Below are 14,198 nucleotides of genomic sequence, written 5' to 3'. Positions count from 1 at the left end.
TTGGGACAAATGCATCACAAAATCTAGCCAGTAAAATTGCTGCTCACAAGTAAACCTAGTGATAAAGTGCCACTCTAGAGACAAAGTAAGTGTCCTATGAGTTTGTACCTCAGCAATATTGCCACGGTGGAGGAATGGAAGGAGAAGCGTAATGAGTACAGAACTTTGTTCTTTGTCTTTCATAAACTTGCTGATCCTAAAGAAGGAAAAAACGGATATGTAAGGAACATATACAAGGATATTTCTCTAAGAAGTTAAACTTTTTGTAGAAAAACAATGACTAAAGACAGTTTTAGCATTCCAATACGCAGCTAGCTTTTAAGTATGTGTGCATGTATAAAAAGTTTACCTCAGTTACTTAGCTGTGCTCACTCTTACTCCTCTCCAACATCAAGCTCATGGCCACTATTCTATTTCTTTTGCAATATCTGATTGTGTGGGTTAGAGTGAACAGGTGAATAGGTGGGTTAGCGTGAACTCCAGTCTGGTAATTAGTAATTGTTTTATTTCGAAAAGAAATAACATTTTTAAGTGCCAAGACTTAAGGGTTTATGTACAGTATTTCAATTTAACACCCACGATAGCCCTGCAATATAGGAATCATCAGCCTGATTTTGCCCGGAAAAAAACTGAGACTCAGAGAAACTGATGTCTCACAGCTAGAAGAAGTACAGCAGGTCTTTCAAACTCTGGTCTTTCTGGTTCCTAATCTCCTCTCATCATCTTTCTACTACTACATAGCCTGGGATGAAATTTAATGAGTGTATTAGTATGATTTCCCACTCTGCATAACTTAGAAATACAATAGTATTTTAAAATGCATTGCAAAGAAGTTTCTAGAGGATTCAAACATATCACTTTTTGTTGATATTGTTGTAAGTAACAGAAAAAATACATTTTCAACAACTAAGCCTTGTAATGGTCAACTTAAAATTAAGATAGAATTGTTTCTTGCACTCAGGTTTATTAACCTTTCCCTTTACCGAAATCACAATACACTCCTAGGTCTACTGCCAAACAGACTCTTTAACAACCCTTGTGAGATCTTGACTCAAAAAACCGAACAATCTGCTCTTTTAAGTTAATTATTTTTATCATTACACTGAAGAGTAAAAAACTGCAATTCCACAAAACTCAAAATACACAAAGGCTAAACAAACAAATCTATTAGTCTACTTTAGGATTTTGAAAAATCTGTCCCCTTTAATTTTATTAAATAAAGGCAGATGCTATGAACGGTTTCTAGTAAGTAATCCAGCAGAGAAAGGGAATTCTGCATTAACTTAAAAGTAAAGGGCATTCAAAAATACTAAAAAACTTTTTAGCTTCTTATTGCCAGATTCCAACACCTGAAAAACAAGATAATAATTTTTTTAAATTTATTTTATTTTATTTTATTTTTGAGATGGAGTCTCACTCTGTCGCCCAGGCTGGAGTGCAGTGGCGCGATCTTGGCTCACTGCAACCTCCGCTTCCTGGGTTCAAGCCATTCTCCTGCCTCAGTCTCCTGAGTAGCTGAGATTACAGGTGTCCACCACCACGCCCAGCTAACTTTTGTATTTTTAGTAGAGACAGGGTTTTGCCATGTTGGTCAGGCTGGTCTTGAACCCCTGACCTCAGGTGATCCACCCACCTCAGCCTCCCAAAGTGCTGGGATTACAGGTGTGAGCCACCACGCCTGGCCAAGATAATAATTTTTTAAAAAGTTAAAACCAAGGATGGTAATGTTATCTTTTAAGTATCAACATATCACTTACTTTGAAAGAATGCCAAGCTCTTTACTGACTTGTGCTCTATTCTTTTTCTTTTTCACCTTTTCTGCGCTTATTGTGGTTTTGCTGAGATACTGAAGAATTGCAGGTACATGAGGTAGAATTAATCTTCCTCCTATTGTGATAGACTCTGAAATAGATAGTGATTTGATTTGATTTTAATAAGCTCTCTTAAGGCATAATTGTACAAAATCTTCATGATAAGAAAAGCACTCAACCACTATGAACATTTAAGTTAAATTTCAATTCTAAATAAATTCTAAATTCTAAATAAACAACTTTCTTCTTATTCAAAATAGCTATATTACTAGCTAAATCAAGAACTTATTTAAGAGACCCCTGAGGCTTTATTTAAACCATTTTTTGGTAATAGTAAGGGAATTATTTGGGATAATATGGTAAGAAGAATGTAGAGACATGACAGTAGAAATCATTTTCATAATTTCCTGCAGCAGAGTTGAGACTTCTTGGAGAGTAAATAATCTATTCTTATAACTACAAAGAAAATTCAGTTTATATAAATTAGTATTAGTTCCCAGGGAAAAGAAACTTCTGAGCATATGCTCTCGAGTGAGTCAAATTATACTGATTTTTTTTCTCTTCTAAGGAAACAAATGCTACAGCAGAAGTCTAAGAATTATCTGCTTTGTCAGCATACATACCACCGATGTTTTCTGCTATGCCAGGGTATACACATCCAGTTACCAGCAAGTTCAAAACTGTTTCTGTAGGCTCGAAATCTGGAAGGTTAAGAAGGTCATCAACTATGTCCATTACAATACTGGCTGTGGCATCAGAAAGATTCTTCGCTGAGAGAATTGCAAAAACATTGGTCAGGATATCACATTCTGGGTGCCCAGGCTTCTGTTTAGCCAGCAAAGGGAAATATCTGGAAGAAAAAACATCGTGGTAATCATCTTATTCTCAATATGTTCACTTCTAAAAACATGTCCATATGAATGTTCACCATGAGTTTAACAAATATTCAACATTAATAAGATTATTCAAAGGGGAATTAGTTTAAATCTAAAATTTGATGGATAATAATTCTAAGTATTACCTTACAAACATATTACTTAGGAACTTTATATATATTTCTCATTTAATTCTCACAACGTTTCTATGTGGTCGTATCATTATCCCTACATTACAGATGAAAAAACAGATTTGTCCGAAGCCACTGAGCTAATAATAGAGCTGAGATTTGAATCACAATCTAATTCCAATGTCTAAGCTCTTTCTAAAAGAGACTTACTGAAAACAAACTACTTTTCAATTATAAGCTTTCAAGAATGTGAATGTTTATACACTCACATAAAACCCTATGTACTAGAACATAGGAGTTAGGAGTACAGACCAAACAAACGTTTATTGATTAGGATATGGAACATTCAATGTTGGGAGACAGGGATGAATCCATCCCCAATAATGAAAGACTCACATGAAAGTTATAAATATCCTTCCTGATGCAAATGCACCAACAAGGGCAGAGAGACAAAGGCTTTCCAGCCAAGGGTAAACCGGCAGTTGATTCCGTCAGAAATGCAATCCTAACAATTACTAGGAAGGTCAAACAGAAACAATTCAGATAGTTTGCCTTTTTCAATTTATCATCACTGGAAAAAAAACAAAAGAGCTTGAGCTCTTTAACATACTTAGCATTGACAAACTGACAGAAAAGTTCTAAGAGGTTATATTCATACATCTTTCAGTCCAACAAATACTGTGCATGGTACGGGTAGGCTCTACACAAGACACTATATTATATATTATCATCTCTATTATCAATGAAGTAGGTCTGTTATTATATCCATTTTACAGGTGATGAAACTGAGGCTCAGAGGCAAACTTGACCAAAAGAACGCACAGTGGTGCTAGGATTTGAAGCTAGGTTAGTGAGGCTTCAGAAACTGTGCTCTTAACCACTGTTGTTTTGTCGTCTTAAAATTTTTCTAGCAGAAAAGGGAAGGGAACTGCTTTCAACTGCGAGTAAAGTCCTAGCAAGAGCCCATTCAGATACAATGCAACTTCCCAGTGACCAAACCGTTTTCCCTTGACCAACGTAACTTGCTGCCACAGTACAATGAGCATGCTACATGCTAACGTGAATGGCTCAATCAGCAATTCCAATCACTCAGACAACATGCAATGATCATCAGCTACACATGGATGGAGATGTGTAACCCTCTGTGGAGTAATAAATGAGACATGGTCTTTGCCCTGAAGGAGCTGTGGATAATACGTTATGAAGATAGATGAATACAACAAAGGCAGTATGTGATGACAGGGCCTTACAGAGCTGGAAAGAGCATGCAGGAAGAAGAGACTGCTATGCTGGGGCTGTGGTGACTAGAACCAGAGCAGCTAAGAGAGGGGTCTGGGACAGTCCCAGCTTACATTGGCTGTTTTGACTTACTTACTACAACTCTTTTCAACCTCAGGAGTTTTTCAGTTTGGACAAAAAAGTACATGTTCACCCTAATTAGTAAGTTTTTGCTGTCCTGAGTTCAGCTATTTCTGAGAAAATTTAAACTTACTTATAAGCTAGTAAAATGCTAGACTTCTCTATAGATGAAAAATCTGTTTTAATTTCTGATTGACACTATGTAAACTGCAACTACACTTCAAAATCTAAATTTTTTAAATTAAAAAGTAACATTCCCATTGAAGGGGTTCTGAAATACTCATTCATTAATTCTTCCACACACAACTTCATATGCATATCTATTGTTATGTGGATTCCAAGGGAAGTCAACACTTTTATAGATTTCTTCAGGTGAGTGTTAAGTATAAAAGGGAAAAAAAGGTTCTGCTGCCTAACTCTTCCATTGCTATATGGCTTCTATTTACCCAACCAAAAAATGAGAAATTGCAGAAAAGAATGAAGTGGCATCCAACAATGTGGCTCAATACCTTCAATAAGGACCCAATGAATATAAAAATGAATCTCTATTGTAAAGTCTTCCTGGATGAAAGTCCTTCATGGCTTATTTGCATAGAAATGACAAAACTATACAGCATTTCTCAAGTAAGCCTATGAAGTGTCGCTTACAAATGTCCAATGATAAAGATATAAAATTGCTGTGTCAAATTGGGGAATAAATGTAGAGAACATACTATTAGTAAAATAAACAAGTTTTCCTGAGGAAGACAATGTCACGGTTTTTGGTTTGTTTCTGAAGACTAGTAACATGAAGAAATGTTCATGACATAAAGATACATGAAAAAAACAAAATCAAAAGCCAGTACAGTATGATTCCAATCTTGTAAAAACCAAGACTATGATTTTAACATCACTGAATCAATAATAAAACCTTTTCTGACCATGAGAGCTGAATGTACATTTAGATGGAGTTTCACAAAGAAGACAATGGTCTAGAAAATCTAGAAAGCTTGTGAAGTTTTCCTGATTTTCAGTGGGAACTGGGAGAAAGACACAGAATGCCAATTACAAGTCAGCATTTATTTTTAAGCAAGCATGCAGAAAATGATAATATTTATGTGATGATATAACTATCTGGTGTGTTTCACATTCTGTTTCTCCCTTTGCCAGGCCAAATCAAACTGCTGACATAATTATTACATATATTGGAAGAACATCTCTATCAATTCTAATACTTAAAATTTTCAAGTTTTAATCAAACTGTAAAAATTATTAAAAAGTATTAGTTTTAGCTGTAATACGTACTCTAAAATTTTCATTACTTTGCAAGATGTTATTTTACCTATTTTTCCTGTTTAATTATTATAAAAAATTCAAACAGTCCAAAGGATGTATTATGAAAAGTCTCCTCTCCCTGCTCTGGTCTACCCAAACCTCCACGTGCTATGGCCACATTGTTAACAGTTCTCATGTGTCCTTCTGGACAGTTTCTATTTCACTTCATATTTATACACATAGACACATACCTTCCTGGATCACACTATATATACTGTCTAGCAATTTATCTTTTTATCTTTTTTTTTTTTTTTGAGACAGGGTCTCGCTTTCACCCAGGCTAGAATGCAGTGGCATGATCATGGCTCATTGTAGCCTCAACTTTGTCGGCTCAAGCAATCCTCCCACCTCAGCCTCCAAGTAGCTGGAACTAAAGGCATGCGCCACAGGCCCAGCCAATTTTTTGATTTTCAGTAGAGACAAGCCCTCACTACGTTGTCCAGACTGGTCTCGAACTCCTGAGGTCAAGCAATCCTGCCTCTGCCTCCCAAAGTGCTGGGATTACAGGCGTGAGCCACTGTGCATGGCTACATTTTTCTTTAAACTATGTATTTTGAGATCTTTCCTTGCTTTTACTCAGCTGCCTCATTCTCTAACTGTACCAAAAGTAGTTCACTGTATGGAAAGACCATAAATTACACTATTAGTTTCCTGGACTGCTTTAACCAGATTCATCTAAAACACTGCCCTTTTTAAAGAAGGAAAAAAGAAAGGTTATACCTTGCGTTTCTGCTCCAGATACTGATCAGTTTCAGCAGAGGAGTAGGAGAATATTGACTCTCAGATCCAAGCCTGCTGATCTAGGAGACAAAGTAAAAAACAGAATACCAAATACATATACCAAATTATAGAAAAACCACAAATAACTAACAAGTACAGAAATCACAGCACAGGATGAAAAAGACAAGGGACAGAGATGAACATCCAAATGACACAATAAGAAAAAGTATAAAGAGATCCAAAAGAACATCTACATAGGAAAAATGGCAAAGGTGATGCATGGAAGTGCTAGACGCCTGAAAGGAAATGGTATTTTAGGTTTCAGAGTGTTGGAAATGACTGGGACCTCAAACACCTAGAAACATTTCCTAAAATCAAATCTCTCCTTCAGTCTATACCTATACCAGTTACCATCACCAAGGGGTTACAACCAGAGAAATCAAAATAGGAAGTATGTAATAAAAACACCTGAGTGTTTTCCCTCACACTTGTCCAAAGCCAGAGGCAACGCTATGTGAGGTGCTATAAAAGTCATGTTACAGGCCGGGCACAGTGGCTCACGCCTGTAATCCCAGCACTTTGGGAGGCCGAGGCAGGCGGATCACCTGAGGTCAGGAGTTCAAGACCAGCCTGGCCAACATGGCGAAACTCCATCTCGACTAAAAATACAAAAATTAGCTGGACATTGTGGTGCATGGCTGTAATCCCAGCTACTTGGGAGGCTGAGGCAGGAGAATCTCTTTCTTGAATCCAGGAGGCAGAGGTTGCAGTAAGCAAGACTCTATCTCAAAAAAACAGTTATGTTACAGTTGCTTAAGAGACACATTCATATTCAACCGAGCCTTAAGTGTAAATGCCATGGTATAGCAGAAACTAACTCTTGAGTTTTAGGTGGTAGTGAAGGCAAAGAAAAGTGTTCTAAAAACTTCCAGAAAGAAGGGCTCAATGTAAAAGGAAAGACCCAGGTAAGCATTCATGTCTGGGTGGTAGCTATGTTGGTGAGTTAGTAATAAAGGAAAAAGCAGAAGGTACATAGGCAGATGTAGAAATTGAGGTTTACCTGGGGCCAAACTGCACCATGAAACACAGCATCAATTTCTTCTGTTCTAAACTGATACGATTCCCAGTCCAAAAAGATATCAGTTACCATTTTGATTCCAAGACGTCTTAAATTTTTCAATGGATTAATAAATCTCAGCTGTATCTGTAAAACAAAGATCTTCTGTTCAAAAAATACGTATGTATCATTTTTATCCCTGATTCCTCAGAGAGGCACTCTTGCTCAGGTGGCTAAGAATCAAACTGGAAATCCTGTTACTAAATCTGCTGACTTGATTTACATGGGAACACCAACCAAGCAAACTGTCTTACTTTTCTCATTGAACAAGAAAAGAAAGCAGAGTCTTAAAACAATATCACTGCCTAGTAGTCACACTAGTTATCCTTAAGAAAAAATATTACAACTGGAATAGTTGTTTTGTATTCTGTATTGTTTTACTTTTTCATTCAAGTAAAATCCTGATTTCTTCCCATGAACAGAACATTCTAAACAAAGCAAAACTTTTTTTTTAAATTTTTTTCCCAACATAATGCCTTATATTAGGGGGAAAAAAATTAAATCTTCATTTCAAATAAAAGCCATTTTTCTATTTATTTCCATACTTAATATTTTACTTTTTTAAGACTAGAAGTTATAAATTATTCTTGTTAAAATTAGTCTAGGGGACTAGTTAAGGAATTTATGATTTTTCCATACAGTGAAATACTTTGTACAGCAAGAGGATGATGTGACTGAGTCAAGGGATAGGAAGATCTCAACATACATAGTTCAAAGAAAAATGCAATTTAGAAAGAAATACGATTTGTCTGTTTAGAGGCATAGAGGCTGGAATGAGTGTGAAATAAAAGCAAACCTTTAAAATAACAAATATTGCTACTTCCACTGGCATCTCCTTCGCTGTGAGTTATAAAATCACAAATACGCAGCCAATTTGTTCAGGCTCAGAGTAGGACAATTTATTGAGTCCCTACTAATGGCTCCAGTGGCATGCCATTAGTATGAATTGAGGTCCTGACCTCAATTCAACTGAAAATCTTATTAAAGGCAAATTTATTGAATGTATGTGAGAGACTGAAAATGCGAAAGACATTTCTTTTTTTTCTTTTTGAGATGGAGCTTCGCTCTTGTTGCCCAGGTTGGAGTGCAATGGCACAATCTGGGCTCACCGCAACCTCCACCTCCTGGGTTCAAGTGATTCTCCTGCCTCAGCCTCCCGAGTAGCTGGGATTACAGGCATGCACCACCACGCCCCGTTCATTTTGTATTTTCAGTAGAGACGGGGTTTCTCCATGTTGGTCAGGCTGGTCTCGAACTCCCCATCTCAGGTGATCTGCCCGCCTCGGACTCCCAAAGTGCTGGGATTGCAGGTGTGAGCCACCGCACCCAGCCCAAAGATATTTCAGTAGGAGGAATTACTACAAATTTCAGGATAGAGCTTCATGGAATAGGCAGATTTCTACTGGGTATTAAAGAATGAAGAGCTTTAGGCCAAGCAGAGGAAAGACAAGGGCCTCAAAGGGATTTTTCCCTAGCACAGAATGTTAAAAAAAAACAAAACAAATGGGAGAAGATTCAACCCCTAATTGTTTTCCCACTTGATTAGTAAACTGTGGGCTCTAGACATACAAGTGATAATTTATTTTTATATATCACCTTAATTACCTACATTAAAACCTAAAAGCCACCTTGCAATTTATAAAGACAACACAAATGCTCTCATATAGTGAATATCAAGTCTTATGGCCAAGATAACATGAAGAAAACTAATAGGAAAATTACTTATCATGAAAATCTGATAATCTGACAGACAGAGGTATTTGAATCTGATACAGCACATTTTAAATTCAAGTAAATATGAACAAGGATGTCACTAGTTTGGTGAGCAAGCCTCAGGAATCACGGTATCTCACATATGGTCTACTTTCAGCTTATTATCTTATACAAGTTACAAAGGAAATGACAGGTAAGCAAGCACAAGGTGATGTAGTTACAAGTCATTCTGCTCTGCTTCAATTCTACTAGCAATATTTTCATCAGCTACATCAAGTTTAGTGAAAGATAAAAATTATCCCTGATATTTGAAAAAACATAGTATCTGGAGCAAATATGAAGCTCACAACTGCAAACATGGTATCAAATAGACACTCCCCATCCATCTCCCATTCCCACCAACCACCCTTCCCATTGGGTACAATCTGCATGTTCTATTCATTTCTGTAACTAAAGTGCCAGCTGCCCAATTTACTCAATAATTGTTGAATAAACTAGAGAAAAATCCTGAAAATGAGCAATCATAGAATTTAATTCCTAGAGGAACAGTCAATATGACTGAGTTTGTGTATGTTTACAAGTTACACTGTTGCTTAAATGTACAAAAAAACCTCAAAACCAACAATTTTCAAGTATCTTTCAATGCCGATCAATGCCCTAAAGGAAAGACACAAAAAAGTAAATATATAACTGAGCTCAAGCACATAAATGTAGAACTTTAACTCACTTAAGCAAAACTACTGTGCAATAATTCACTTTAAGGAATTCCTTGGATGGGTCCAAGAATTTCAAAGGAAAATATAAGAAAGCTCCTATCTGTCAACAAGCTTAAAATCTCATTAACTAATGAACTGTGAAACTGCATAAATTATCCTTTGAGTTACTGATTATTGACTTGGGAGTGAGGCTGCATTACTAAGTAACTCCTAAGTTAACCAAAAATGTGAAGGCACTACACAGGCAAACCTTTCACAATTTAATATATTCATATACAGACAAAGTCACTATCACTTGCTACAAAGCATAAACAGGTTCTCACCTGATTCTTCCCATGGCCCTTATTACACTCTCATATAACAGAGAAAGAACTTTCTAAGACCTCTTTTCTGCTTCCATTCTTGGTCTCCTATAGTCCCTTTTCCAAAAAGCAACCAAAGCAATATTTTTAAAACACTACACAGTCCTTATCACTCACCTGCTTCGAGCTTCTCAGCAGTTTCCATTATCCTTAGAAGTAAATTCACCCCCTCATCATAGCCTACAAAGTCCTACAGAGCCCCTACGACCTACCTCTTCATCCTCACCTTACATGACTCTTCCTGCTCCTGGTGCTCTAGCCACCACAGCCTCATCTATTCTTACAACATGTCAAGACCATTCCCAACCAGGGATTTTGCACTAGTCATTTTCTTTGCCTGAAATGTTCTTCTCATGGTGAGGTGTAAGCTCAAAGATCACCTTTTTATAGAGGACCCTCACCATCCTAGTAAATGCAGCACCTATCCACCCCTACACTGATCACTTTCTATTATATTTCCTCGTCTTACATTAAATTTTGCACATCTTCCATGTCTCTCCTTAACATGCTCATGATTTCTTCTACTTTCTCTAATATATGGAGTGTTTTTATAATAACTATTTTAATGTCCCTTTTTTTTTCTTTCTTTTTTTTTTTTTTTAAGAGGCAGAGTCTCACTCTGTTGCCCATGCTGGAATGCAGTGGTGTGATCTTGGCCTACTACAGCCTCAATCTCCTGGGATCAAGTGATCCTCTCACTTTAGCCTCCTGAGTACAGGTGTGCACTACCGCACCTGGCTAATTTTTTACTTTTTTGCAAAAATGGGGTCTTGCTATGTTGTCCAGGCTGGTCTCAAACTCCTGGCCTCCAGTGATCCTCTCACCTTGGCCTCCCAAAGTGGTGGCATCAGCCTCCTTGTCTAATTCTATTATCTGTGTCATTTCTGGATCTGCTTTTATTGATTGCCTTTTCTCCTCATTATGGGTAAAATTTTCCTCCTTCTTTGTACACCTAGTAATGTTTGACTGCATGTCAGATATTGTGAAATTTATTTTCACTTAAATCATTTAAAATTTTGGGCTTTGTTCTGGGATCAAACTTGAAAAACGTTTGACCTTTTAAAGTGAGCCCATAGCAGCCTCTATTCTAGTGCTAATTTGGATCCATGACAGAGGCAACATCTTCCAAAGACTCTCCCCTGGTGCATTGTGTATTATGGGATTTCTACTGTGGCTGTTGGGGATGTAGGCTATTTCCAGTCCTGTGTTAGTCTGAGGACTGTTTTGCCTGCTCCTTTATAGTGGTTTTGCACTTCCAACCAAGACGGAGTAAAAGGGACTGGATTTACCCTCCTCTCTTAAGCAACTAAGGAAGTGAACGAAATATATAAACAATAATTTCCAGACATTGGACATCAGGCAGCAGAGAACAGTGATCCCTGAGAGGCGGAAAGCAATGGAAATGAGCCCTGTGATTTCCCTAGCTTACTGCCTGGAGAGTTTTCAGGCCTCAGTGCAGGGAGGAAGAGTCCAGGCAGAGTCCAGTGACCCTGAGATAAAGAGACAGAGCTGGGCAACTTGGGGAGGCAAAGGCAGCTAGAACTCACAGGGCAGAGTACTGGACAGGAGAGAGCTACACAGAGAATGAGCCTCAGGGACTTGCAGAAGGGTCTCCTCATTTTATTTTCCTCTCAGAATATACTTCCCTCTGACATTATTTTAATTATGTGTATTTATTTATTTATTCTTTTTCTCCCCATGTACTGAGTCCTCACATGTCTCACTCCCTACCCGGAACAATGTCTGGCATACAGTAGGTGCTCAATAAGTACTTAATGAACAAATAAATGAACATAAATGTCTGTGTGCTTTGTTGACTATTCCCAGTGCTTAGTACAGTGCCTGACACATGGTAGAGGCTCAATTAATATTTATTGAAGAAATGAATGAAAGAATGAGAAAAACAAAATGGTGCCTACCAAAATGGAAGAAGTGTTCTAAATCTCTGCATCTTGGTTATCAGAGAATATAATTTCATTACTAAAACAGATTCACATCCATGCATAGCCCAAATCAGCAGCCTAAAATTTTGGCAGTCAATTTTCACTTATCATGATCATATTTGACAGGCAGTTCACTGGGCATATCTAGAAATCAAATGAAATAAATTTTGGCCAAATTAAAACTGTGCCTATCTGGAATTAACTGAGAGTCAACAGCAGAAATCTGAGTCTGGAGCTCTACTTCCAGTTGCATTTTCTCCCAGAAGCCTTCAGTCCCTAAGATATTATGAGGCTGGGCGCAGTGACTCATGCCTGTAATCCCAGCACTTTTGGAGGCCGAGGCAGGTGGATCACCTGACGTCAGGAGTTCGAGACCAGCCTGGCCAATATGGTGAAACCCCGTCTCTACTAAAAATACAAAAATGAGCTGGGCGTGATGGTGGGCGCCTGTAGTCCCAGCTGAGGACTGCTCGGGAAGCTGGGGCAGGAGAATCACTTGAACCTGGGAGGCGGAGGTTCCAGTGAGCCGGGATCACGCCACTGCACTCCAGCCTAGGCAACAGAGCGAGACTCCATCTCAAAAAAAAAAAAAAAAAAGACATTATGGACTATTTCCCTAAACTCCAAAGAGTTCACTCATGTCCACAGATCTATTTCAACACAACACAAATAGTTTTGAAGACAATTAGAAAACACTTCCTGAGTACCTTTTGGCAGTTGGCCAGCTGCTTTGTCTTGCTCCATCTTGCTACTTACATTTATTCAAAACACTGCACTTATTGTAGGTAAGCATTTACTTTTTAAAGACTTCCAGGCAACTTTCAAAATAACAGGGCTGATGGTAACAATGGTCTATTCATTCTCCAGCCATTCTGGAGAAATGAGAGTTGGAAGATACCTTATACTTCTAGGCTCTTGGAATTAAAATCCAAGAAATATCAGCTCAAGCACTTGACTTGGATTCCTGAGAAACACAGAGAACTAACCCACTCACTACTAATCCATCTCTTTTTAAAATATACACTTGAAACAATTTGCATTTTCTGGTTATAAGTAAATATTTATAACAGCAAAGAGTCCCACTATGTGGAAGACTGTTTTAAGAAGATACTTTCAAAGGGTTGTATAAGGATTTAACTTGGGAGAGTGTTAGTAAACCAGGCCCAACCCAATGCCCAAGGACAACACAGACACCCATTAGCCCAAGAAGAAAGCATCTATAGTGAATCTCTAACCTTTTCTCGCTGGTCAAGGATGTGTGATACGGTTGCTGTCATACAGAGCAGTATCTGCAAAATCTTTGGCAGGTATGCGCTGATCAGATGACTAATGTTTTTCAGTACTATCTCAAGGCTGTTTAAGATACCGTGCTGACGACCTAAAGGAAGAACTTTAGACAAATCCAAGTCTTCTACTGCTTGAATGACTGCAGAATGGCACTCTCCTAGTGAAACAAAGAGGACGAGAGGTCATGTAAGGTAACATGTTAGTTTGTTACTATTTATAATTGTAGTTTTATTTCCATTTCCCTTAATAATACAGTATTTTCTACTGTCATGGTAATTTATAGATGACAATGCATTTTTCTTACATATTATCTCCTTTTGACTCTTACCAAATATTCAATGAGCGACATAAGACAGGTTTAACTACCCCCACTTTAGAGAAGAAGAAACTAAGGAAATAGAGGGTAAGAAATCTGCGACAGAACTAAGTCTCTAAGCCTAATTCTCATCCAATTTCTTTACACCATCCCTCAAAACCTGAGTTATGAATAGTTTCTTATTCCATCTGGTAATTTTTTTTTTTTTTTGAGACAGAGTCTCACTCTGTCGCCCAGGCTGGAGTGCACTGGCGCGATCTCGGCTCACTGCAATCTCTGCCTCCCGGGTCCAAGCGGTTCTCCTGCCTCAGCTTCCCAAGTAGCTGGGATTATAGGTGCCCACCACCACACCTGGCTGGTTTTTGTATTTTTAGTAGAGTTGGAGTTTCACCATGCTGGCCAGGCTGGTCTCGAACTACTGACCTCAGGTGATCCACCCACCTCAGCCTCCCAAAGTGTTGGGATTACTGGCCTGAGCCACTGCGCCTGGCCCTCCATCTGGTAACTTTCTATACACTTTTCTTACTTTCCGTT

General features: G+C 38.1%; 1 protein-coding gene across 1 annotated transcript in view; it reads right to left on the bottom strand.

Annotated features, from left to right (window-relative positions):
* Positions 1–14,198, bottom strand: part of UTP20 (UTP20 small subunit processome component) — a 107,821-nt gene that overhangs the window by 45,297 nt on the left and 48,326 nt on the right. Inside the window, exons 27-32 of the mRNA XM_003832597.4 lie at positions 13,297–13,505; positions 7,271–7,414; positions 6,211–6,290; positions 2,435–2,661; positions 1,758–1,902; positions 109–196 (exon numbers count right to left, since the gene is read on the bottom strand). Coding sequence (XP_003832645.3) covers positions 109–196; positions 1,758–1,902; positions 2,435–2,661; positions 6,211–6,290; positions 7,271–7,414; positions 13,297–13,505 — 893 coding nt within the window. The remainder of the gene's footprint in view (positions 1–108; positions 197–1,757; positions 1,903–2,434; positions 2,662–6,210; positions 6,291–7,270; positions 7,415–13,296; positions 13,506–14,198) is intronic.

Source organism: Pan paniscus, chromosome 10, assembly GCF_029289425.2.
Source record: "Pan paniscus chromosome 10, NHGRI_mPanPan1-v2.0_pri, whole genome shotgun sequence".
In the NCBI taxonomy this organism is placed as follows: domain Eukaryota; kingdom Metazoa; phylum Chordata; class Mammalia; order Primates; family Hominidae; genus Pan; species Pan paniscus.
The sequence above is the reverse complement of the archived record's forward strand: the minus strand, read 5'-3'. Positions and strand labels throughout refer to the sequence as shown.